The sequence below is a fragment of the Seriola lalandi genome, unplaced genomic scaffold, assembly GCF_002814215.2.
Source record: "Seriola lalandi dorsalis isolate HSWRI2012SDOR001 ecotype SW California unplaced genomic scaffold, Sedor1 jcf7180002054544, whole genome shotgun sequence".
Taxonomy (NCBI): domain Eukaryota; kingdom Metazoa; phylum Chordata; class Actinopteri; order Carangiformes; family Carangidae; genus Seriola; species Seriola lalandi.
In genome coordinates, this window is record NW_019525097.1 from 2,328,641 (window position 1) to 2,352,760 (window position 24,120).

A 24,120-nucleotide genomic window follows, 5' to 3' on the forward strand; every position below is an offset into this window, starting at 1 on the left:
GGGGGGGGGGGCGCTGACATGTTGCTGCTGTTGACTTGTAATGTGTTAGACTGAGAGGTTTGCATCCATTTATATCAGAGAGGGTGGACTGTCACGCATGACACGTGATGATGTATGAGGACAAAAAGGTCAGATGTGACTGAACACTAGACAGGAAATATCATCAGTTTAAAAATGTTGTTATATGAGATAAAGATGCACGTTTTAGGATCACATCATCAATCCACGGGGAGTCATCATGGCAAACTAAGAGGTGCCACCTGATGCAACTAGGAGCAAAAGTTACGTTGACTTGGGGAGATAAAGATGTTCAAACTATCACTTAATTGGGGGGGGGCAGGTTTGTTTCTGTCTGATTGTTTGGGCAGATTCAGAAGCTTCTCTGCAGCGTTACTCTGAAGTGTTTCCTGCATCAGTCGTTCTCAGAAACGACCCTTATTGTTGCGTTCGCAGCTCTTCTTCAAAACAGTCTCAAACTGTGGCAAATGTCATCACTGTCAGACATTTTCCAAAATCTCCTCTTCGGCTGCTTGTAAATTATGATTTACACAATATCAAGTGAACACAGCAACAGCTCTTGATAGTGACAACTACAGAAAGTTGAATATAGTCAGCGCAGACATCAGCACTATTTAAATTCACAAGTTATCTCTTGACTTGCAGTGCATTAGAGCCACAGCGATGAGATGAAGTCAAAGAGCCACTTGAGCTGCATAAAGTGCCCTCATTTATGCCCATAATACATTAATCATTAATTACCTCGATCTATTCATCAGTAGGGACAAAGAGACCGTTAATGAAGCTGATTCTCACATTTTGTCAACACATTTGTCATTACATAACATATGGAGGATTAATATCAACAAAGGTCACTGAAAGCTTCAGAAAAAATCTGTTTCCTCATTATCATTGTAAATTATGCAGCACAGTGTCGACTCTGTTCCGAGGTATGAAATTTCAAATCAGGCCGAGATCTTCAGTTACTGATCGTGGCAGGACACAGACTTTTAGAAAGAAACGAGTGGTGTTATCCGTCAAGTTGCGTCTCACGTGGGCACAATGTGTGATAGTCATAGAAAAAAAATAATGCTGACTGACATTAAGTGGCTTCTCTCCGGGGCGTGAAGGTTAAATAAAACATATGAGCTGCCAGCTATTACCATGGAAACCGTCCAGAGGGAAGAGCGCTCAGGGAGACATGACCTGCTCTCTCCTCTACGCATCTCTCCATTTCTCTCTCTTTCTTCCCCTCCAGAGGGTTGATGGGTATTTTGGATGGAGGAGATTGTTCCATCGCTCGGTCAGACATCCGAGCAGCGCTCAGCGCTCACGTGCCTGACGCTGCCCTGCGGCGGACGAGAGGCTGAAGCCAATTAGTCAAACACTCACTTCAAGCTGGCAGATTCATTTAGAAGCAGAGCACCTACTCCAGATCAATCATTAAGTGTTTATTAAGGCTGAATATTGATAATCGTCAGGTTCATAGAGTCAGAACGCAGTGAAACGTCAAGGTAATGACTTATATAACTCCACTTCAGATAAAGGTTTCATTCAGTTTCACACTCATTTCTCAGCTTTATTATTTTATTGTACAGACCACTACAACCTTGGACTAAGGCCACACTGTATAACAACTGTACTTTTTCATCTGGTACATTTTGAAACTAATATTTGTACTAATAAATTCAAATTCAAGTAAAATTTTGACACTGCTGTTTCTACTTTAACGTAAGTATAAGATCTACGTCTCCCACCACTGTCCAAATAATCTTTTTGCCTTATCAACCACATTTTTATCTAAACAAGAGCAACATAAAATCATCTGAAACCACGGTCACATCACGTAACAATCGCATGCAACAGCTGTTGTCGTAGTAACAGAGACTCCTCTGGCTTTCTTGAAAAGGTAAGCTGACATAAAAGACCTCCTACAGCCTTTGGCTCTACTCATGACGTCCTGCTATAAACCTGAGGAAAGCGCCTCAGCTTCACGACAGAGGGAGACTCTGCTGTCATCAACAGTTATCGCATGAATCTGTCTCTCAGAATGTCAGAAAAAACAAAACCAAAACCAAAAAACAACCTCAATATCACACCCTGATAATGGACCAGACAGTGCCAGCAAACACACGGACATCTCGGCACCCTGCAGAAACATTTTCCAGTTGCTGCCAAATTAAAGAACAGCACGCTTTATTGCTGTTTGAGCCAGTGGCACCTCGAAAACCGCAGGAAGTTTACAAGAAGAGCAGCTGGTGAGAAACAGGCAGTCAAAACCTCCCTGTTTTGTACATCTGTAACTGCACACATGCGACTAATAATATCACTGCTGCTTGGGAACCTGAAGTTACTGCTGCATTAAAAAAAAAAAAGAGAAAAGAAAACCCTTTCAGATCCAACAGATGAACTCAAAACTGCATTTTAGGATCCACTGCTGCTGCTAACAGATGGTAAATGCTGCCTCTAAGACCAAAAACATACCTGTTGGTTCCCCATAAAACCACACTGTCCCTGGTTTTATAGAGTTAGGGACCTTTGTATAAAACCTACAGTAAACTACTAAAATAAATATATAATAAAAGTAATTATCATTATATATGTATATTTACTATATACTTTAGCCAGCAGGTTGTCGTGATACATGGACATGAGGGATAAGCTAAAGCCGGAGAGTGATGCGCCAATTACCAAAGAAAAACCAGGTTCAAATCTTACTTCCATTTCTTCTTTTGTCATTTCTGTGTAATTCATCTAATATTCAGGCCACTTTCAGTGAAAGTCATTATTTGGTAGCATAGCATTAAGTCCGAATAAGTATTGTTGCTATGGTTACTTGCAGTTTAATGTACTTGGATGCTATTAATCGATCTTTGCTTCGTTCTATAAGGCAATCGGAAAGGAGTATTTTCTTCGGACATCAATATATAGCACCCAGCTGAATTCATTTGAACTAAATTCATTTCAAACCATATGTGGAATTTGATGAATACAATGAATAGATGAATCCAAATATTCAGAAATATCTAAGATACAGGCAAAGTGTGTGTGTGTGTGTGTGTGTGGTTGGATGTTGTCGTGCTCGCCATCTCACCGATTCAGTGCAAAGGCGTAGTGGAACTTCACATGCGGATGAGCCACGGGGTCAAAGGTCGGAAGCTTCTCCAGGGTCTCCACCAGCTTCACGATGGACTCATAATCCTAGTGAGGAACACAGTGATGAGCCCCCGTTGCACTTTTCACCCTGTGACCTCCAAACCTGCACCCCCAACTCATCAAGGTACTGAGCTTCCCTGAGGCCAGAGGCAGCGTTTGTGATGTCCTTTTATTCATTCTGTCTGAGAATCAACTGTCTGCTTAACACCAAAAGCAGTTCAATAATTGAGTCGTCCCTTCATCACATTTTTGCTGCTCCTACTTGCCTACATAGTCACTATACCCAAAGCTCGTTGAATAATTCAGCGAGTCCTCAATGCTTGTTGTTCTAATGAATGATTTATGAGTCTGAGTGCTGCCTATGGTGAGTGGGAGGATCTGGACTGTGAGTGCCATCACTATGCGATGACTAAAAAGCGGCGAGAGCGGCAGATTTAAGACGAGCAAACCAAAAGCTTTGCCTACAGCTCTCTACAGGCGGTCTGCGGCAGCCCCGGTTTGAGAAAATGACACCGGCGGACTGATGCTGAGGCAGTGCCCTCTCTCTAAGTGGCACAGCAAGTTTATACAGCAGCTTCATCTGCCAAGGTGAAGCACATCAGCACGCAGGCCCGGATCATCTGACAGTGTGTTTGAACTTAAGAAGGGCATCAGTAATTAGTGAATGTCTAATATTCCCTCATAGTTTATACTGGAAGTATAAAGTTTTGTGGACGTAGAAAATATTGATTTTTGATTTCGAGGTCATTTTCCTCACAGAGCCTGATAAAGACCTCTGTGACACTGACATGTGTTTCGTAGAGTTGGAATGATTAGTCAATAAGTCAGTCGCCAGAAAATCAATTACCAGCTATTTTGATAAATAATTAATTGATTAAAAATCTTGCTCCTTGTGCCAGTTTAATACTACTGCAAATTTGAATGTTTTTCAGCTGTTGGTCAAAGACATTAAAAGGTGCTATAAGTAAGTTTTCTCTGCCGCCACACATGGTTTTTCTTGCGGGAAACAACGATCAGTATGAATGGAGTTAAACTCTTCTGCCTCTGGTAAAAGCAGATGTTGAATTGCATGAAACTGATGTAAATAAAGATTGCTCCTTTCGGTAAAAGAAGCCAATATTGTCACATGCATCTAACCAGCAACTAACAACTGTCTCCACAAGGATCTCGTGTGTTAATTACTCAAAGCGAGGACGCCATGTTGATGTTCAGAGAGAAGCCGTACCTGGATGTCCCTGTACGTCAGCAGCAGGTTGATGACGATGTCGACTGAGAGGCACTCCACGTTGTCCAGCCTCTGTTGGATTCGGTTGAGCTCGGCAGCCAGCTCCATGCCAGTGTACAGCTCACGAGCTTTCCGGATCTCGTTCAGAATCGTCTCACGGAAATACTGACTGGAGGACAAAAAACATTGGTTATAAGTATGAGATACAGCAACACGTCTACGTAAAAGCTACCTCGGCTTCTCTTATTTAAACTTATCATGTCATGACATGCTTCCTTTGACTAAAAAGCAGATGTTCTGTGCTAGCATGCTCCGCTATTTATTCAAGATAAACAACATCAATAAAAAAAAATCCAATTAACACCAGACTAATCAAATTGTTTTATGTACCTACGAATCTCCCTAAGGTGCTATTCCAACATGATTGGAGTTTCACTTAATTTCCTGCATTTTCTTACTGTTGCTGATACTTCACTGTTACACAATTGCATAACTTCCGATTGTTCTCCAGTGAAATCTTTAAGTCTTAAATTAAGTCTACATACAGAATATTACATACATGAAATTAATCTATATCACAGATATTTTTTATAAAAGTGTCGATTATTGAGAGCTATAGCACTAAACTCTTATTCAGATTCATAACCTTGTTTCAAAATTCAGAACTAAAGTAAAAAAAATTTGAAAAGATCCATGAACAAATGATCGTCTTCTGCGGATTATTGTTGCTTCTCTGCTGAATTCAGTTTACCTTGAAGAGAGTGACAAGGTTAAAGACTAAATTTCAAATAAATGCTCAGTACAAACTCTTATTCCCATAATAAATCCGTTCCATGTGAGTCTGCTGACTAAAATAAATTAGCTTGAAATTAAACCTACATGACATTGGAACGAGGCAACACTGACACCGATGAATACACTGATTTATTTAAAAGGCCGATGTCAGCCCATTGCAGTACAGTCCACACAGTAAAGCACACTGTCAGTTCATAGCACAGGTCTCAGAGCCATGAGGCATAATGCATTTACTATGTAGCTGGTTGGTTATAAATAGGTATTACAGTAGTCCTTCACACAATGTACAGTATGCATTTAGGTCAGATTCCAGCAACGGCTGAGCTTAAATCTGTCTGCTGTGTTCGCTGGTTATAACCGGCGAACACAGCACAGAGATTCATAGATGCTGGTCTCCAGGAGACAAACGCTTCATCAAAGTGCACTTTTTTCTTTTCTGCCTGTAAAACCTGAGTCACTATTCCTGGAGCTGAGCTTCAACTAACTGGCAGCTTCATTGCCTGTTGGCAGGAAAGCCTAAAATATTACCCCAGCAACTGAGGCGGTGTAAATGTTTTTTTTTAAAAATGCAAATCACCACGCAAGTCAAAGTTGAGGGATGCACCACATAAAAATAATTACAGCAAGTAAAAAAAAAAGGAAGAGTGGGACAGTAAAACAAAGACCTGTGCTGAAAAACAGTCACAGTGCTGCTCAAACATAAACACCTAGAAGCAACAAATGTCCTCTACAGGAACTTAAGAAGATCCTCATCTGTAAAGTACCTAATTTGTCAGCCTTCACCTTAGTTTGCATTTAATACATTAAACAGTTGAACATTGTTTCCCTGAATAACCTTTGCTTCAAACTACAAACAAGGAAATTTGGGCAGTTTTTGGGCATTTCACATGTGCCCTGTCATTAGCACTAATGTTGCACTCCTTTCAGAGGAACTTCTTGTTTGCAGAAATTAAGCTTTAAATAGGTTTTTCTCTTCTGCTTCCTCATCCTAAAACCCACTGCTTTGTCATCACTATTGTTATGTTGTCAGTAGTGTTTCCTTCAACAATTTCCAGCACCAAGGATGATCATTAACATTTTCGTGATTGCAGGGAAATAACCGTTAAGTCTATTCAGCCCTACAAAGCCAAGACGCAGCAACTGCTTCTCTGGTCAAAACTGAGTTAGGACAGGGATCTGCCTGAACTTTTAGCATCTGTTTTAACCTAAAAGAGACTGATAAACCACAGGAATGTATAATTTCCTTACAAACCAGTGTGTAACTTCCAGAGTGAAAGGAAACTAGACAGCTAGCTAAAGCAGGACAGATACGGTTAGCCTTAGCTTAAGCTAAAACTAAATTTACTTGCTGAATTTTCCCCTTCTGTGAAAAGTGATTGAACATTTACATTTTCATGAACAGACAATTAAGTGTGTTTTCCCACATCACTAAATGAGGCAGTAGCTAGCTAAATCCAATCACAACGGGGAAAAAACTGCTAAAACTCCCGCTAACTGAAACTAATGTTAGCTTAGCAGGGTTGCAATGATACTGTCATCTTAACTTTTGATGAATTAGGTGATTTGGTTTGGTTAAACCACATATTAAATTGTTTTCGTGATTTAAAATATTAATATTATACAGAAAGAGATACACATTTTACTGTGTGTTCCCCTTCATGATCCAAGGCCAAGCGTAATATCTGCATTTTTTACGTCTTTTTGTAGCATAGACGGCATAAAATTAAGGCTTTACCACTTTTCTATTTGTCGCAAGAAAGCTTAAAAACTTGAAATAATGTTTCCTCATTTTCATTGCTTCTGCAGTTAGTGGTCTCTGCTGTCGTACAGCAGTACTGACCTCAAAAACAGGATGTTTGTATTGTTTATCATTCTTTATGTGCTACGTATTGGTGGCAGTGATGTATATAGTCTCAATAGCTTGTGTGTAAGTGCATCGAAGTGGATTGTCCGCCCATCGCTGTACTTACTGGGAGTTGGCCTGCGACACTTTGAGAAGCTGGATGAAGCGGTCCAGCAGGGGCATGCAGATGGGTCCCAGCAGCATCTCGAAGCTGGGCTGCATCAGCTCGGTCAGGCCCTTCATCAGGCTGCTCTCACAGCAATACACCTTGTTGTGGGGCGTCACCATGTACGGGATAAAGGTGTAGTTGGCTGAGCATGTCTGTTGATGCAAGAGACACAGTTTTTGGAAAACAAATATCACTACATTTAAACATCACAGGATTATTTTAGTGTGTCAAATGAAATCTGTACTTTATTCTTTACCTCTTTTAAAAAAAAGGTATAAACTGTGTCTGTTTAAAAAACAAAAATATTAAAAATTTACACCAACTGAACAAGCTACACTACAAGACCCATTTAGTAGGTTTCCTGGACCTTTCAATAGTAACACATGATCTTCCTCAGCAGATAGAGTTTGTCTAGTGGTTTTAAGATTATAGATATTTAAATACTTTTCATCCTTGCTGGATTAAAAATTGAAAGTTGAAAGTTTTGCCTGATCTACTTCTGTTCTCTTCTTGAACTCCACCTGCTGAAGAAGGCCCCGTAACATGATCAAAAGCTCCAGAACAGCAAGTAAAAGGACCTTGTGGTGAAAATCGTCTACTTTTAAGGTCAAGAATAAACTATAGTCTGGCTTATATGGAGCATATTGTTGCTGTTATATGTATTAATAACCAAACTGAGAGTATAATGTATTATAAGCAAAAATAGCCTTACAGTACAAAGTGTGCATTTATAGTACTGCACAATACACACCTTCATTAAACAGTTACCTTATCGAAATTACGTAACAAACAAAACTCTGTGCAGCTGACTTTATACACACACTTCAGTTAAACATTACATCATGTGTGGAGGAAGCAGATTGCCTGGGGCAGGTCAGAACTGTTTAGTTAATGACACAGGGATTCGGCTCTGATCCGTCTCCACAGACACTAGCATACGTATATGTGGCGTTGTCTGCGGTGAGCCGGTCTAAACAGGCAGCAGCTGGGGTGGAGTGATCTGCATCAGCAGTGACACCTGCATTAGGAACTGCTTTCTGACAACAACAAACACTTAGAGCAGCGCGCTTACAAAATCCACTTGTTCATGCAGCCTGGCGCTCACGAAAATGGAGCAGACGCAGAGGTCTCCGCCGCTCACCTGGTGCAGAGCTCTACCCGGTTATTTGCTGCAGCTGAGGCATTCAGGAGTCATTTTTGTTTCGTGTCTGTTTCAGTTTCAGCTGCAGTCGTACCAAAAGTGTTCTTCTTTATTTACTGAGCTCTAATTCTTGTCATGTGTGTTTTGTCTGGAGGTAGATTTCTGTATCTGTGTTTGTTTTAACTTCACATTACTCTCCAGCAGCGGTCGCGATGCTCCTGTTGAAGTTTCCTGCCACTGCTGAATAAACAAAGAGGAAACACGTGCGTGTGGTGTTTACAGACAGCACAGAGAGAAAAGAGACGGCAGGAAAACCACCGTTCACATCCTCAAGTAGCAGCCGAGGTCTTTTCAAGGAGAGCTATTCCAAGAATGTCAGATGTGCGGTGAAACACAACATGAGAGCGTCTGAAGGCGATTGAGCTGCCACCCAGCTGCATCCTGACGGCTTTAATATTCTACCGTGGTTTCAGCTTTTCAGCAGCCTCTTTTAGAAAACACACCGCTGCTGCTGCTGCTCTCACTGCAGACTGAAAAAAGGAAGTGAAAGGAAAGTGCACTGTTGAAACAATGAAAGCCATAACTACTTCCTCGTGTGCAACAGTGGTTCATGACATCACTGGTCGCTTCAATGGCACTGCAAGCCTTTCAGAAATAAACCTGTGACCCCTGTTTCTGTTAGGTGTAACCAGACAGTTGCAAAACCCTGACACTATAATTAGCTCTCCCCTGTGTGTGTGTGTGTGTGATTCATGCCGTCATGGGGATCACATGACGGCATGATGCATATTTCAGAGCGGCTGCAGGTCATTCGAAGCTAACCTCCGCTAGTCTGCACACAGGTTAACAGGTTTCTGAGCCACGAGTGAAACACATGTGACGGCGCCGGCTCACGGGGGAAATCTGGTGAATGTGACTGAGAGCGAGTCGGTTATTCAGCGAGTGAGTCATCTGGGTTGTTAGCCTTGCCGATGGTCCATCTGTCCATTTGCAGTTACAGCAGGATTGAATTGGAGCCGCATGCCTACTCACTCACCTTCTTCACAGAGACACACACACACACACATACACACACACACACAGAGCTGACTACAACTAATAGCACTTCATTTATATGACTGTTTCAACAGCCATTAACCCATTGAGGTAGTCATGACTAACACGGCCTCTTCCACCCAGGCCTGAAGCTTTCAGAGTTTGTACCTGTGGGCTGCGGATGCTGCAGATCTGAAGTCAGTGGGTTGCTACAGTGAGTGAACTTACACCAACACAAAGGAATGAATGTGTATGCAATTACAGTAATTTAATGTACACCAACAGAGGCTAATTGCCTGGGTTTTCTACTATCATGGTGGGTTGTTAAATGCACTTAGTTAAAACGAATTAGCAACACATGCTTTTGTAACAGCAGAGAATAATCGAGCACATGCACCTGTAGTGCATTTGTTTGTTCCTCCCCGACCAGCATGATGTCCAATCATAGCTTGGCGACTGTAACAGCAGCTGTCAGGCTCGACATTTCTCCCACTCTGTGGCTTTGGGGAAGTTAAAAGTGAAAGACAAGCAGCCAAACAGAGTCTGGTCTTAAATTTTCCTTAAATCAAGCGAAGTGCAAGTTCAATCAGGAAGGTTACAATTCTCTCTCTCTCGCTCTCTCCCACCCCACATCTTGTGATCAGATTTCACCAAGATCTCAACCAGCCAATCATGCTGTCGCTGTCAAACTTTAAAAAGGGGTTTCTATACTTCACACAGCCTCACCCCCTTTCAAGTGTGGTGAGGGTCCAATCGCCAAAGACTCTCCCATCTCTCACTTTTCCTCCCTGGTTTTGCACATGGCAATAAAAGTTTATTCGCTCACTCAGAACGACGTCTCTCCTGATTGAAATAGTATAAACTAACTAGATGATGTGATTTTTGCACGGGTCTGAACACAAAGAATACAAGGTGTAGGTCTTTGTAACGCCATAATGTTTCATTTCTGGATTGTTGTGGCACATTTTAACTTTGTCAAACAAAAAAAACCCTGCAGCTCCTGTGATTTGGATATTGTACTGGGTCATATTTTGATTTCAATAATACTTTGATAAATTGTTCAGCCCAGGATTAGAAGAGAGATCAGAGCGTATTTTGAGCTGTGAAAGTTTACTGCTTTATTTGCTGTGTGGCACTGAATGGGAATGAGAGTGATTAAAACTCAGACAGTATAAACATTTTGTTAATTACGGAGCATGCAGGAAAAAAAAACAAAAAAACAACATCAAACGGATGGAAAATATAAATGAATACAAACTTTGCAGCTATTGCACTTCAAGCACACTTACAACCAGCACAGAGGGATCGTTTAGAGCACACGCAGCAGTGCAGAGGGCAGCTGGGTGCCTTAATACGAGCAGGAACAAAGACAGCGAGTGCACATGAGGGAGCTCAGTGAGCTCACACTCTCACACTGTGAGTGATAATCAGCTCTTCTCACATGGTACGCGTCAGTGTCAGAGATCAGTACATTTCATGCCTCACAGGTACCACCTCCTTCCACTTTGAAAAGCCACTTAAGAGAGATAAGCCTTTCATCTGAGTCCTGACCATGGACTCCTGGACAACAATCAGCCTGCTCCTGCTGCTTTGATCACACTGTGCTTTACTTTGTGATCAATTAGTCAAATCAATTTTCCAATTTTGATAAGTGAATAATGATTTTAGGAGATTTATCAAGCAGGAATGCAAAACATTTCTTACTCCCAGCTTCTAAGATGAGAGATTTTTCTGCTTTTCTCTGTTTAATATCACTGCAAATTGAATTATTTAGAGTTTTTGACTGTTGGTTAGTCAAAATAATCAATGACAAAAACATCTTTTCACTGTTGTGGCAATAGTTGGCAGCCACTATGCAAACTGGGGCTGTAATAAGGCTCATCGGTGGTTTATAATGACCAAACTACAGGGTTTGTCCTCTACACACTGCACTAATAACATATGCTATACTGTATGTACACATGCTATTGTATCAGGATCTACAGTAGGATGTGACTCAGTAAAGAACAGGATTTCCTTAGTTTTAAGTCGGCTCCTTATTTGAATGCTGCAGCTTTTGCAAGTCAAATTGTCATAATGCTTGTGCCCATGCAGTAACTCCTGAACCGGCTGTCACCTGAGAAAAAACATCTAGAAATTGAAAGAGAAGATGTTTTTTTTATTATTTTTTTTATTTTTAATTTCTGTGAAACGGAGTATTTATCATAGCTCCTGAACAAAAGTGGGCTGCAGAGGAGAAAACCTTTACAAACACAGAGAGGAGAAGCATAAGGTGCTAGACACTGTGCTCCATGCATGTTGTAGAAAAGCATATTCTTTGCACCACATAATATGTGTGATGTGTGAGCAATGGGTGAGTAATGTGTGAAAGTCAGAGGCGAGAGGGAAGAAAAAAGAAAAAAAGAAAGAAGATTGCTTTGTGTACTTACAGTGTTCTTCTGGCAAATTATCTCCTGAAAGAAGAGAAGAGAAAGATGCACTTAGAGACTCAACAAGAACATTTTCTCCTAAGGGCAATTCTGTTCTGGACACAGTGTTACTGAACGAAACAATACAGAAACTACCAGTTCAACCAAAATCAAACACATAATACCTGAGACTGTTACATTTCATCATGATAACAATGACCTTCTGGGAGTTCGGCTGGTTGAGAAATACCTAATGAATGTCTCTGGTGATAAGCTGTGATGTTGTAAGCGTACATTATGTCGTAACAGTTGCGGCCAGTGATGCACCGGAAAGGATAAAAATGTGAAATCATAATATTAATACTAACATCATACTAATTCATAGTAAATGGTCCTGGATCTGCCCCAAAAATCTTACGGGTTGCTCCGTCGCCCCTGCCCCAATTCTCAGAGCTGTTCAGTCCAAATCAATTTTTCATTTTTGTGACTTCATTCTGACTCGAAACTTCCTGACGTAAGAGAGGAAGGTCTCCAAATATTCAAAAGGTTTTGCAAATATTTTTTATTTTGTAACCGTTCAAGTCGAGCGTTCGACTGTGTCGCTACATTGGATGAATATTTGACTTTTCGGGGAGGGAAGGCATCGCTCTGTAGAATGACACAGCTAAAACCTAACGATCTGAATCCCTGACGTTTAGGTGGTAGCTCCCCAGGCTACAGAACGATAAATGATTAACCTGTCCTGAGTCTAAAGATAAAGGTTTTTTAGTAATAGAAAAAAAATAGTATTGGTCTTTGTTTAATCTTTAGCAAGTTAAATAATGTAAATATTACAGCTTAAGGCCTCAAATGCTTCAGTGCTTGTTGGGTCACGTAACACCATCTTTCAACATGAAAAAGGGCGGGTGGAGCTGCTGAAGGTTGGTGAGACAACCTTGAAACTTTACAACCACATCCACTTCATGCATTGATTGGCCAGGTCTGTGGATGTGTGAAAACGCGCAGGGTTTTAACTTCTCTCGATGACATGATGTGTCTTAGTGTTGTATAAAACTAGATATTCTGCCCCTGGAAGGATTGTTTTTTGATACATTTTTTATATGTAGGCTTTAAAATGAACGAACCATCCAACTCTGCAACTGCCACAATTTCTCCTAATTCATTTTGGGAGTTTTAACTTGGACCACATACAGTACATATATCGTTAAACCACAGACACACAAATGCCCGAGGTGCCAAATCTTTCATCACACATTAGATGATTTGGCTGAGCTGCTAAAAAGGAAGAGCAGCCACTTCACTTATTTAAATTACATGGCACAAAGCATCACCGTGTCCTCCTAGAACTTCAGCAATCACAAATGAAAGGAAGGAAATCCTGAGCACACAACAAGCACATACAATCAAACCTTAGAATAGTAGGTGAAGAAAATCATAAGCTCTCAACCTTCCATTCATTCTCAAACAGATTGAACTTGTGTGTACAGAGAGACTATTTTATTCTGTAGTGAAATATGGCATATTTTTAAAAAGGAGCTCCAGTATTTAAAGAAAAGCCCAGAGTTTAAAACAGCACCGCCTGATAGAGATCAGAGGAAACCACCAGAGAGAAGAGGTTGGGTTGAGGAGCTGCGAACCCACCGCCCAGCCAGACGGGTGGGCACCACTACTGACCACAGGAAGGGAAAACGCCTATTAGGTACCAGTTTGCATCGGAGCGGGACTGAACGCCATCTAAAGCAATTACCAAGCATAAATAATAGAGGTTCGATGAATGTGCATTTGCTTTTAATATCATGTTTGTCTTGACTCTCCCCTGACAGGGTGTGCACGCTGACTCTACAGTACAGTGTGGCCGCTGGCCGACGATCCCTGTCGCCATAAGACTCCCCTTCACTACACAAACTACCTACTATAAAGGCGTCAGTGTTCCTCTGCTGCAACACGCCTGCAGCTGGAGGTTATTCGGTGTGTTCAGCCCGGGCCTCAGACTGCGTGAACCACGTCTCGTCTGCTACACGGGAGCTATAAGACTCACACTGTTGTCATATGCTGACGCAGCCAAAACAGCGTTCCAGCCCATTAAAGCAACAACTGGACATTTTAACATGAACAAAGTTTTTTGTTACTCTCCACTGCAGATTCCTGTAACATAGTCGTGAATCAATCTATACTAAATGCATGCACGGAAAAAATGTTTGCATATCGTTGGGAATCATGTAACAACCAGAAACCAGAAACCTTATCTTGTAATAGTTTTAGCCAGTGGATGAGTCTAAGTGAGTGCTTTTATTCTGTAGAAATAACTGCCAAGAGGAGTTGATTCTGTGGGTAACTGTTGCTTCCAGGACACACTGACTACAGCGCAGCCTGCGGCCTGATGCGCGTCTGTCATTCACTCTCAACATGGATAAATATATCAGAAGTATTATCAAAATAATCTGACGGGACAGAAGATATTCCTGCTGCTAAACTATTACTAATTATACAGCATTTTGTTGTGTGAAGCTGCGCCTCTGTTCTTTTCCCCTGAAGGTTTTATTTTATAAGAAATGTTTTTTACTTTTACGATGTTAGCAGCATTAGTTAACTTTCCGTCTCGAATTAGCATGACTGCTGATATTCATCATGGTTTAACACTTCAACAAGATCAACCTGTTCCTTGTCTCATGGTCTAACTTCAGTGAAATCTGTTGATACGTTTTTCAAGTTCACAAACAATTAGTGCTGAAAACAGAAGCTCATTGGTGGAAGTTGAATTTTAATTGTAATCGAAACGCAAAACACATAAAAACAGGTGAGCACGAACAGCACTGACATCAAAATATAAAAATACCACTTTAAATTAGTGGTTGATCACTAATTGAAAAACAAAACACAATTGTCTTTCGATGATAAACTCGATTTTCCCTCGGAGACCCAATTTGTTTTGCTCATCCACAACTAAATGAGGCCACCGCTGACTTCCCATCTCTAAATGTTTCATAAATGTGTTTCCTTCCATCAAATTATTGATGCGTTTATGTGCCGCTGCCACCAAATTACATTTCTGTCAATCCTACGTGCCTCATGCCTGCTCCTAAATAAAGCCTTTAATCACGACCATGTGTCAGGAGTGACGAGGGCGGCAGGATCGTCCCGGTTCCTGTTGGTAGTGACGGCTTACCTGCAGGGACTGGAGGGATTCGGAGTTAGTGTCGCAGTACAGGATGATGTTGTTGGCCATGCTGAAGCTCTCTCTGACTCCCAGGTGGTAGAAGAGCGAGGGCTGGCGAAAGGCGTCCGTCATCTCCACCACAGCCAGGTCTGATGGTGAGAAACAGGCAGGTGTTGTGTTAGGCGTCTGTCTCTGCCACCATAGTAATACAGATGCGCTATGGCCAGGGGATTTTGGGGATTTATCAAACGCATATGTGATTGTTGAACATCTCATTACAGGAACCACGGGCATTGATCTGCAACTATAAAGGTTTGTTCACACAGAAAGTTACGTAAATTCAAAAGGCACTGTGAGTGTATATAAAGTCAATGGAAAGACAGTATTGGATGCAAATTGTTGGTATAAAGATGGAAGCTCACTATTATCTCAGGGTGTTTTCACACCTTCACCCTGGTTTATTTCCCCCCTTGGTACGATTCGTTCGGGCAGGTTTGAAAACAGTAATCGCACTCGTGTGGGAACCAAAAGACCCTTTCGAGGAGATGTTCTCAGTCCCAAACGAACTCTGGAGCAGTTTGTTTTCGGTGTGAAAGAGTTCTGAGCTCGATCCGATCCCACTGGCAGGTGAACTCACGAGTTTGAGCTCCCGTAACCTTTTTCCTGTGTTTACTTTCTGGCTCCAGCCAGACAACCTGACCAATAAGAGGAGTGAACGTTCTCACCTGGTTTTGTAAGATGGAATTTTTCTCTGTGTGAAAGCAAACTGAACCAAGGGGAAAATGCTACAAGTTTATAAACTCATTAACTCATTTTTTTAATGGGTTTTTGGTTAAATGCCTGAAATAAGGTCTGTAGTTAACACAAGCTCAAGACATTTACATGTTAAATTCTATGACAAAAAAGTTGGCTACTAACAAGTGGCTAAATGAGACTACAGAGGTTGTCGGGGACGTGAAACGTTGTCACACGAACACGAAAACAGAGGTATTTACCAGTCGACCTTTATAGCCTCATTGTGTTTATACTCATTTTGCACAAGTGACAAATGCTGCTCCAGAAGAACTATCATAACACCTCTGCAAAACCTGTGCCAACAGCTCTTCTCTAAAAACCAATGATCAACACGTTAAAAACAAGAGCAGATTTTTGTATGAAATTTATACAAATGTAAACAGTGTTGTTGCTAAAGTAAGAAGTGCTTTTAGCAAGTTAAGTGTTTTTTTCAAACAAAAAAACAGTGATGCAATGTTCAAACAATTATTCAATAAATTGATTTGTTGACTGACAGAGAAAACTACAATTGCAGACAAACAATTTTGATCAATTAAATGTGCTTCGTGTGTACGAATACTAATCAAAAATAAAATGTTCAGTGTAGCTTTAATCAAATGTGTAAACCTTAATGTAAAACCTGCATCAAATCGAATGGTGAAAGTCACTAACTGTTGAAATGTGGTTTTCATTATAGACAACATCGACTGGTCTTTATTGCTCTGGGAGAGAGAGACACAGCTCTGAGGTCAAAGGTTAATGGACAAATACAAAAGCACATCACGCATTTGTCACCAGTGGAAACTGTATATTGCGAAAGGTGATGCTCACAGCAGCTTTTATTGCAGTCTGTTGTCAGTGATAGATTCTCATGTCAGAGGGGCAAGTGGAGCTAATTCAGAAGCACGCTCTTGAAAAACAGAATTACTCCGTCGATGGCGGGGGCTCCACCCACCTTTTCAACACTGTCAATAAATGCAAACACAGTAAATACCACGCTGACTCCAGCTGGACTCAGCCATATGATCAGGATCAATAGGTTAACAGAAGTAAATATTGCCGACTGTCACTCAAGCCAGCGGGGACTACAGCTTCTGGCGAAGGGGTGGAGAGTTCCCAGCCCTGAGTCCGGCAAAACAGACTGCTGTGTTACCACGGAGCTGCAACCATAGTCATATCACAGCCAAAATAAATCTCTCAAATCTTGTATTTAGGAGGTTATTACGCTGGGTGTGTGGTGTTAAACACACTCATCAACCTGTAGAATAAGCATGGCGGTGTTACGGAGACCCTCACATGAGGCGGAGCTGTGTGCACGCCGTCCCCGAGGCCGCCTCCAGCCGCTGATGACAACAAAAACAAATCAACCCGGGGGCTGCACTCCAGTAATGACAGAGGAGCGTCACAGAGATAACACCGCACCCTGTGTTTTTCATCTGTTTCCAACTATCCGCCTCTCTGTGTCAACAAACAAATTACACGGAGCTCAAGAGCAGAGAATCTCTGATCCAGCCGACCGAGTCTTTTCCCCCCTAATGCGCTGATTCAAGCATGCGCCCATCAGAGCGGGCGGACTACTACTGCAGAAAAGCACCAAAACATTCACTCATCACAACACAATGGGGCGATTTAAAGACTTGCTCACACTATGACTAACTCAGATGATGGGTTGCTCTGTTCTGACCATTTGCAGGCGGTGCATTATGTGTAGTGGTCTGGGTTAGTTCTGCAGGTCTGAACAGGGAGTTTGAACATGTTTCTGATTGCTAAGGAGGTGAGAGGTTATTGTCAATGTTGTCAGTGCAAAACAGACCAAAGTTTACCATCATCTTAAAGCTTGATGACGTTTGAGGGAGAAGAAGTGTGTGGCTCAAGTCAAGTACCATATTCTTATGTATCCGAAAATCACAAATTTGCCTACAATTGCTTTCAATCTTTGCAAAATATGACGGCCTCTATGTTTTCAATTACCTTGGTTACCCTTGAGACTTGGACTCGAGTCAGAATGAAGAAGGTAAAAATAAATAAGACAGTGTCAGACATATCCACCACAACAATATACCATAAATACCTAATTATTAAATGTATTACCTCAGCAAAGGAGAATATGTTTCCACCTGGGTTTGTTTATTTGTCAGGAGGATTACACAAAAAGTGCTGAACCCATTTGCATCAAACTTGGCGGAGGGATTGGGGCAGGGGTCAGGTACAAACCTGTTACATTTACATTTACATATTTCTATTTCTCTGAAGTCTGGTGTGTGTGTGAGACTCAGCTTTACTAAAACACTATTAGGGGAAAATGTTCAAACGCTCTGCTCAAAGGCATTTTGACTTGCACCTGCACATGCAGTTTGCATTTTAAGAAGTGAGACTCTAAGATTACTTAGAGCTGCACTTGTGTTAACAATAGATTAAATTCAATAAAAAAAAAGATTAAATCACTGTCTAATGTAAAAAGGGTCTTTGGTAGCAACACATCCAGAGAAAACGACCACATTTTAGCTCTAATGAGCATTTCAGCATCTTTTAGCTCATTGTTTTGGCGTCTCCTCTGCAGCTTTAATGTTGTGATTCACGCACGTCGCCCTCATCAGCCGTGTTTCCAGCTGAAGCAGACGCTCTTGATTAACAGCTCCACACGGTGATAATATGTTGGTGTTGTCTCTACAGCTTGTTCTGCTCCACCCGAGTGGCATGAAAACCAGTTCGATCAGAATAAATCACTCACTGACAGCATCCATGTGAAGACTCACAATTTGAATGCACATTTAACATTAAGCTGTCGATGTAATCCAGTGGCTCTGCGGCTGCAGGCCAACACAACACAACACTACGGAGAAAAGCCTATCAAAGGCAGGCTGATTGTCGTAGTGGAGAGCTTTCTGTCGGTGATGAAGGGCCTCTGCAGCTTTACACACTCCTCATCAGCACATGCAAATTCGACCAGGAACAGGCAGGTACTTGTTGCCGGCCTCAGAGATTCTCATCTCATCAACCTCCTTCCTCAACGCCAGCTTTGGAAACCAGCCTCACATTTTCATTACAGCCAAGTGGGCACAGGACAGGATATAAGGGATTTGAAGCTCCGCAGCTCTGTGCAGTGATGCGGACGATCAAGAGGGTTTTGTTCTCTGGATGAGCCGCCAGCATCTTCGCATCAGGATCTCTGCTCCCTGATTGAGTGCAAGTTAGGTTTCACTTTCTGACGTCTAAGGCGGAGAGGGAAAGTACACCTTAATCCTCATTTGGACTGACCTCTGCTTAACAACCACTTGTTAGTTCCACATCTGTGACGTATCCCTATCAGTGATATCATCAGTAAATCAGTTTGGACATTATTAAATGTCCAAACCAAGACTGACTGGCTCCAACTGGTGTATTTTGTTGGACCTGACTGAAAGTAAACAATAGAAATGCTTTGTACACCATTCTTAATCTCACTACAAACCTTAAGATTCCTGAGCAAACACGGAATAAAAGGCTATTTCTCTTCCTCCTTGCTCTTACTTGCAGGGAGGAAGATAAAATGCACACAAGGTGCAACTGAATGTCAACATCCAGACAGCACTGGTTGTCTGATGAATAAAAGATAAGCTAGTCTCATTTCTCTGGCAGGAGACCCATCAATATAACATCTGAGCAAGATTTTAATACAAACAGGCCATTAAAGGGTAACGGCGTAATATACAGATGTATTTTCAGTGCAGCGTTTTCAAGTGTAGATATGACTTGGGTGGGGCAATTTTGCATAGCTCTGCTTGAAAACCTCACCTGCTTCACGCGAATGGAAGTAAAAATGTTTGCGGTTTGTCACAGGGCAGGGTTAATATGGCTGTTGAAGAACACGGCCGACAGTGTGCGCACATGAAAAAAAAAGAAAGAAAGAAAGGGGGCAAAACACAAGCGAGTCTTGTTCTGCTGGGAGAGTTGAGAGGAGCAATCAGTTCTCATAAGTGCTTTGTACTCACAACAAAGCCCCTGAGAGCTGACAACGCTTGACTAGTGGTGTATGATGTCGTCAGTGTGGAGTGTGTGTTTCAGTCTTGATGCAAATGTATTGAGCAATAATGAAGAAAGAGTACATCACAGGCTGAAATGAGAAGCTGCATATAGTTGTAGTACACCACCACCTTCATCCTTTCCTCTCCGTTTAGGAGGTTCCATCTTTTTCTCGTCCTTTTGTGTCTCTTTCTGGTTGCTTTATCTATTTGTGGTCATTTTGCATCTATATCTCGTTGGTTCACATCTCTTTGTAGTTGCCCTGCATCTCTTCTGAGTCATTTTGCTGCTCTCTGTCGTCACTTTCAGTCTCTTTGCAGCTATTTTGAGTCATTTCGGTCTCTTTGCCATTGCTTGGCGTCCATTTGTGGCCATTTGATTGGCTTTCCAACAAGTAATGTTAACAGTCACTTCAAACAGTCACTGGCGCAGGGCCCTGACACATGCACCCAGTAGGCTTGTTCAGAAATCCTCCCGGGATATCATTACAGAAGTAGCTACAGTCTCATATAGAATTAGTTTGCTCTTCCGTATAAGGAAATCTTCTGTCTTTAACAGGAAGTAAAGCAATTGTTTTATTATATGAACTGAATGTGTTGCGTGTTCACTAGCTTTACATCCTCTTTTCGTTCTGAACAAGTGTTAAGTGAATGTTTTGATACTTTCATTTTCATGCATAACTTGTCTAATCTGCTTAGGCTGCTTAGTAGCTTGCGATGTTAGAGTGCATTGCTGAAACCACTGGCTAACAGGAGGAGACTTTGTTTATCGTGTTACATAAGCATCGATACAAGAGATATTCTCTTGGAAAGCTTTGTCTACGGCTGCAGGGAAGTTATGCTGGTATCTTGCATTAAAGTTCTGAAATGCAGCGCGGGGAAGTGTGGTTTTTGTGCGCTATACGCATACAACTACATTTGCAAGAACTGTGTAAGTCTTCCAGTTGCTTCATGACAGGGTTTTCTCGCCACATTAAGGAGAATAACCTTGAATTCATGCAGACAAACCGCACAGAGATGGGAAACATCACACACAGTCAGTGCCTGTTATTTAACAGCAGAGCATCTGATTGTTTCTGGAGAGCATTCAGATGTCGTGATTGCTTACCAATGCAACAGCAGAGCTCAGTGCATGCCAATGTAACAGCAACACCTGCCAACATAGTGTTGACAGAAGGCTGCATAAAGCCAGTGAAGGAGAAAACTGAAGTCACCCAGCCCCCCCTTTTTAACAGGCTCTGCCATCTGATCGCATGTGCTCACCTTATCTGTCAGTTGAGTCTTTGCAATCATCTCAAATTAGTAGTAAACCAAGCATATCTCCACCAGGGAGAGATAAGACAAATTGTAAAAGAAAAAAACAAACAACAATCGCAAAACATGCATAGTGATGCCCTGATAATCCTGCTACAGCTCCTACAGCAGGACCTGCTGCGGCTGACCAAAACTACACCGATTCCCTCGCCTACTGCTTAAAGCAGAGGAGGGAAAATAATTCAATATTCTCTCACACTGTTTGGCTTTCAGCAGCACTTGGCCTGCTGCTGCAGGTGCCTCAGGCCCAGCGGTGCCTCTGAAGGGGGAGAAAGAGGGAGAGGAGAGGGAAGGAGGCGGCGGCTGATGAGCAGCTCAGAGAACGGAGAGCCACATGAATTTACTGAGGATGATTTTGGTGTCTTTCGGCTCCTCTTTATAGATCCTTCTCAGCCCTCCCCAGAGTGCCTCCACCAGTAACACATGCTGTTTTTGGAGGGAGGGAAGGGGGTGCTGCTCAATATTATAATCACAGCAGGATCTAAATGGCACTGGAGACAGTTAGAGTGGGTATGGATTATTTCAGAAAGCCTATTTCTCTCCTGTGCACCGAGCCAAAGAGAAAGCACACATGTGGACACAAAGAAATCTATTTTAATGAGTGTAGGATGTTGAGAAATGTAAACAGTCGCTCCCCACAGCCTTCAGCTAAACAACACTGAGACAGTGTGCACCATCTACAATATGCATCCCTAAAGCTATACACTGTGCAGGCTAATGCAGAATACAAAACAACTTCATTGCCCACTGTGATGAGTGTTTGTTTACCTCTACACCTGCAACTAACAATATCTGCAATTAAGTATTCTTAACTCAAGGTTCAATTGTTTCTTTTCCCCAGAGCTTTTTTAACCATATCCCATGACCTTCTTCCACTTCATCAAGTTTCATTTGCTGAAGAGGACTGTGAGATATGGTTGAAAACTCCGTAAAAAAAGCAAGCAAGTGAATCTCGAGTTTGACTGAATGCTTTCTAGAAAAGTAGCAACACTATCCATAATAACAGAAGAAGAAAAAAAAAAAGTGACTTTATATTTAAAATTCCCACAATGCAATGGGATGAGGACTTTTTTTTATAATACTTTTTTTTTTTTTAAATACTATATATTTTTAATACTCTTTCTTCACCAAACATCTCCCAGATCGCAGCACATTAAACTGATCACACGGTGCAGGATCTTTCACAGCGACGTCTTTCAGCAGCTGGTTTAGCTACTTCGACCAGAAGCGTCGCAGCCGGAGCCGGAGCTCCCACTCCTGACTTTGGCCGTCTCTGATTGGTTAGAAGAGCGAGGCTTGCCAGGCTGTTCAATGAGTCTTTCATAGCACCTCTCCACACCAAGATATGTTATGGAGCATATTTCAACTAAAACATGTTAGAGAAGAGTAACACACTTTCTCTTTAACGGGCTGTTTAAGAGATGTCATTACTGAAACAATAAACATGAACAAATAAATCACACCAGCCCAAAATATACCTCTGTACTGGAAACTATCAACTTTAGCATTTTTATAATCTCGGGTGTTTTGTCATATCTTGTTTAATTTTGCTGAAAACTACTTCATTATTTTTCCTTTATTATTTTCCGGTGCCAGTACTCTACCATTCTCACAGTGCAATGCCTTGTTTTATGTAACCGGCTTCACCTAGCAGTTCAAGAGAGGGACTAAATGTTTGCATGTGCAGGTATGTGCCCTCTTTTTGGCCTAACAACACTTCACATTTGTGAAAATAAATAAAAGCACTGCAGTTACATTAGCAGCAGTGTTTCCAGTGGTCACCGTGGGGCCAGCTGTGAGTCCCCCTGTTTGACTCTGAGTATGCAGGAACAGGACAGGTACTGTTATTAAATAAAGCACTCGTCACAGTCACTTACATAACAACTCCACATAAGATGCTGTAACCATGAAGACTCAGCAAGGAAACTGCTGTAAAAAGATGTAAGTCAAACCATCAGTGCGTAGCACTTCAGATTTCCCCCTTTATCTGTAATCCTGAAGGAGGGAGCGAGGCTCGTGTTAGTGGAGCAGAGCGCAGTGGGAGGATTTCCCTGGAGCCCGGCCCACACCGAGGACACCGGGAGACAGTGGAAAGACTGTCTCCAAGCGCCACTGGAAACCATTTCCCACACTCAAGAAGTCGTCTTTTTCCTCCCCCTTAAAAAAAAACCTTCGAGTAGTGTCCAAAGTCTCTGCCAAATTTCCAGGAACAGGAGAGGATGGTTGTTGTGTTCCTGCAATTTGTGGCAGCTGCATGATGATTACCTCTTGTGCTGCTTGTGTTGGAGAAGATGTTTCAATAGCAAGGGTCTGTGTGATGTGTTGTAATTCTTGTCATTTTCCCATGTCCACGAGGGTCTCCATGGAGCCTAAGATTGAGGTATTTACCCACTGCTGTATAAACTGTGTACTCTGTGTTTGACATGAACGCACTGCGTCCTCCCCTTACCCGTGTCCTCATCTGTCATGAGATCAGAGCACGAGATAGAAACAAAATAAGGACATGTTGAAGGAGATTTAACAGCTGTTTACTTGTCAGTCTTGTGAGTTCAGCATCAAACTTCATTCTTCTCCTTGCCAACAGCTGTCTGTCTGTTTTGACTTGGTAAATTACTGGAACCAGAAATTGTTGTTTGCTTGTGAATTCTTGAGTCTTGACTTGGACTTGCTGTAAAATATTTGAGATTTGAAATTTGTTCCACTAGATTTGAAAACAGCTCAGCAGAATAATCTCCTGGTTGTTCTACACAAAAATTTAATTAAATTGTAATTTACTTTGGAAAGTATATCAGAAACTTTTTTTGAAGATGAATTATCTCATCAGCTTGTCCTGGAAATGTCAAGGTTGTCGAAACTAGTGATGCAACAGCTGCCGGTAACAATGAGGTGGTGCGTGTTTGTCCCCCGGGGAGACTCAATCACTCACGAGGGATGACGTCTTTATTGTTGTCTTTTTGGTTTTTAATTTGCTTTCTGGCAACGCCGACTGCTTCTTCACCACACTTTCATTAAACAGAGGAAAGAACGGCCAACAAATACAAACTGGGACAAAACAAACACCATGGGGCACACGAGACAACGGACTTCTAACTGCCCCTAGAAGTG

General features: G+C 41.8%; 1 protein-coding gene across 1 annotated transcript in view; it reads right to left on the minus strand.

Annotated features, from left to right (window-relative positions):
* map3k5 (mitogen-activated protein kinase kinase kinase 5) overlaps positions 1-24,120 on the minus strand; it is a 64,178-nt gene that overhangs the window by 31,272 nt on the left and 8,786 nt on the right. The window contains exons 2-6 of the mRNA XM_023415053.2: positions 14,936-15,075; positions 11,791-11,814; positions 7,144-7,337; positions 4,379-4,547; positions 3,092-3,198 (exon numbers count right to left, since the gene is read on the minus strand). Coding sequence (XP_023270821.1) covers positions 3,092-3,198; positions 4,379-4,547; positions 7,144-7,337; positions 11,791-11,814; positions 14,936-15,075 — 634 coding nt within the window. The remainder of the gene's footprint in view (positions 1-3,091; positions 3,199-4,378; positions 4,548-7,143; positions 7,338-11,790; positions 11,815-14,935; positions 15,076-24,120) is intronic.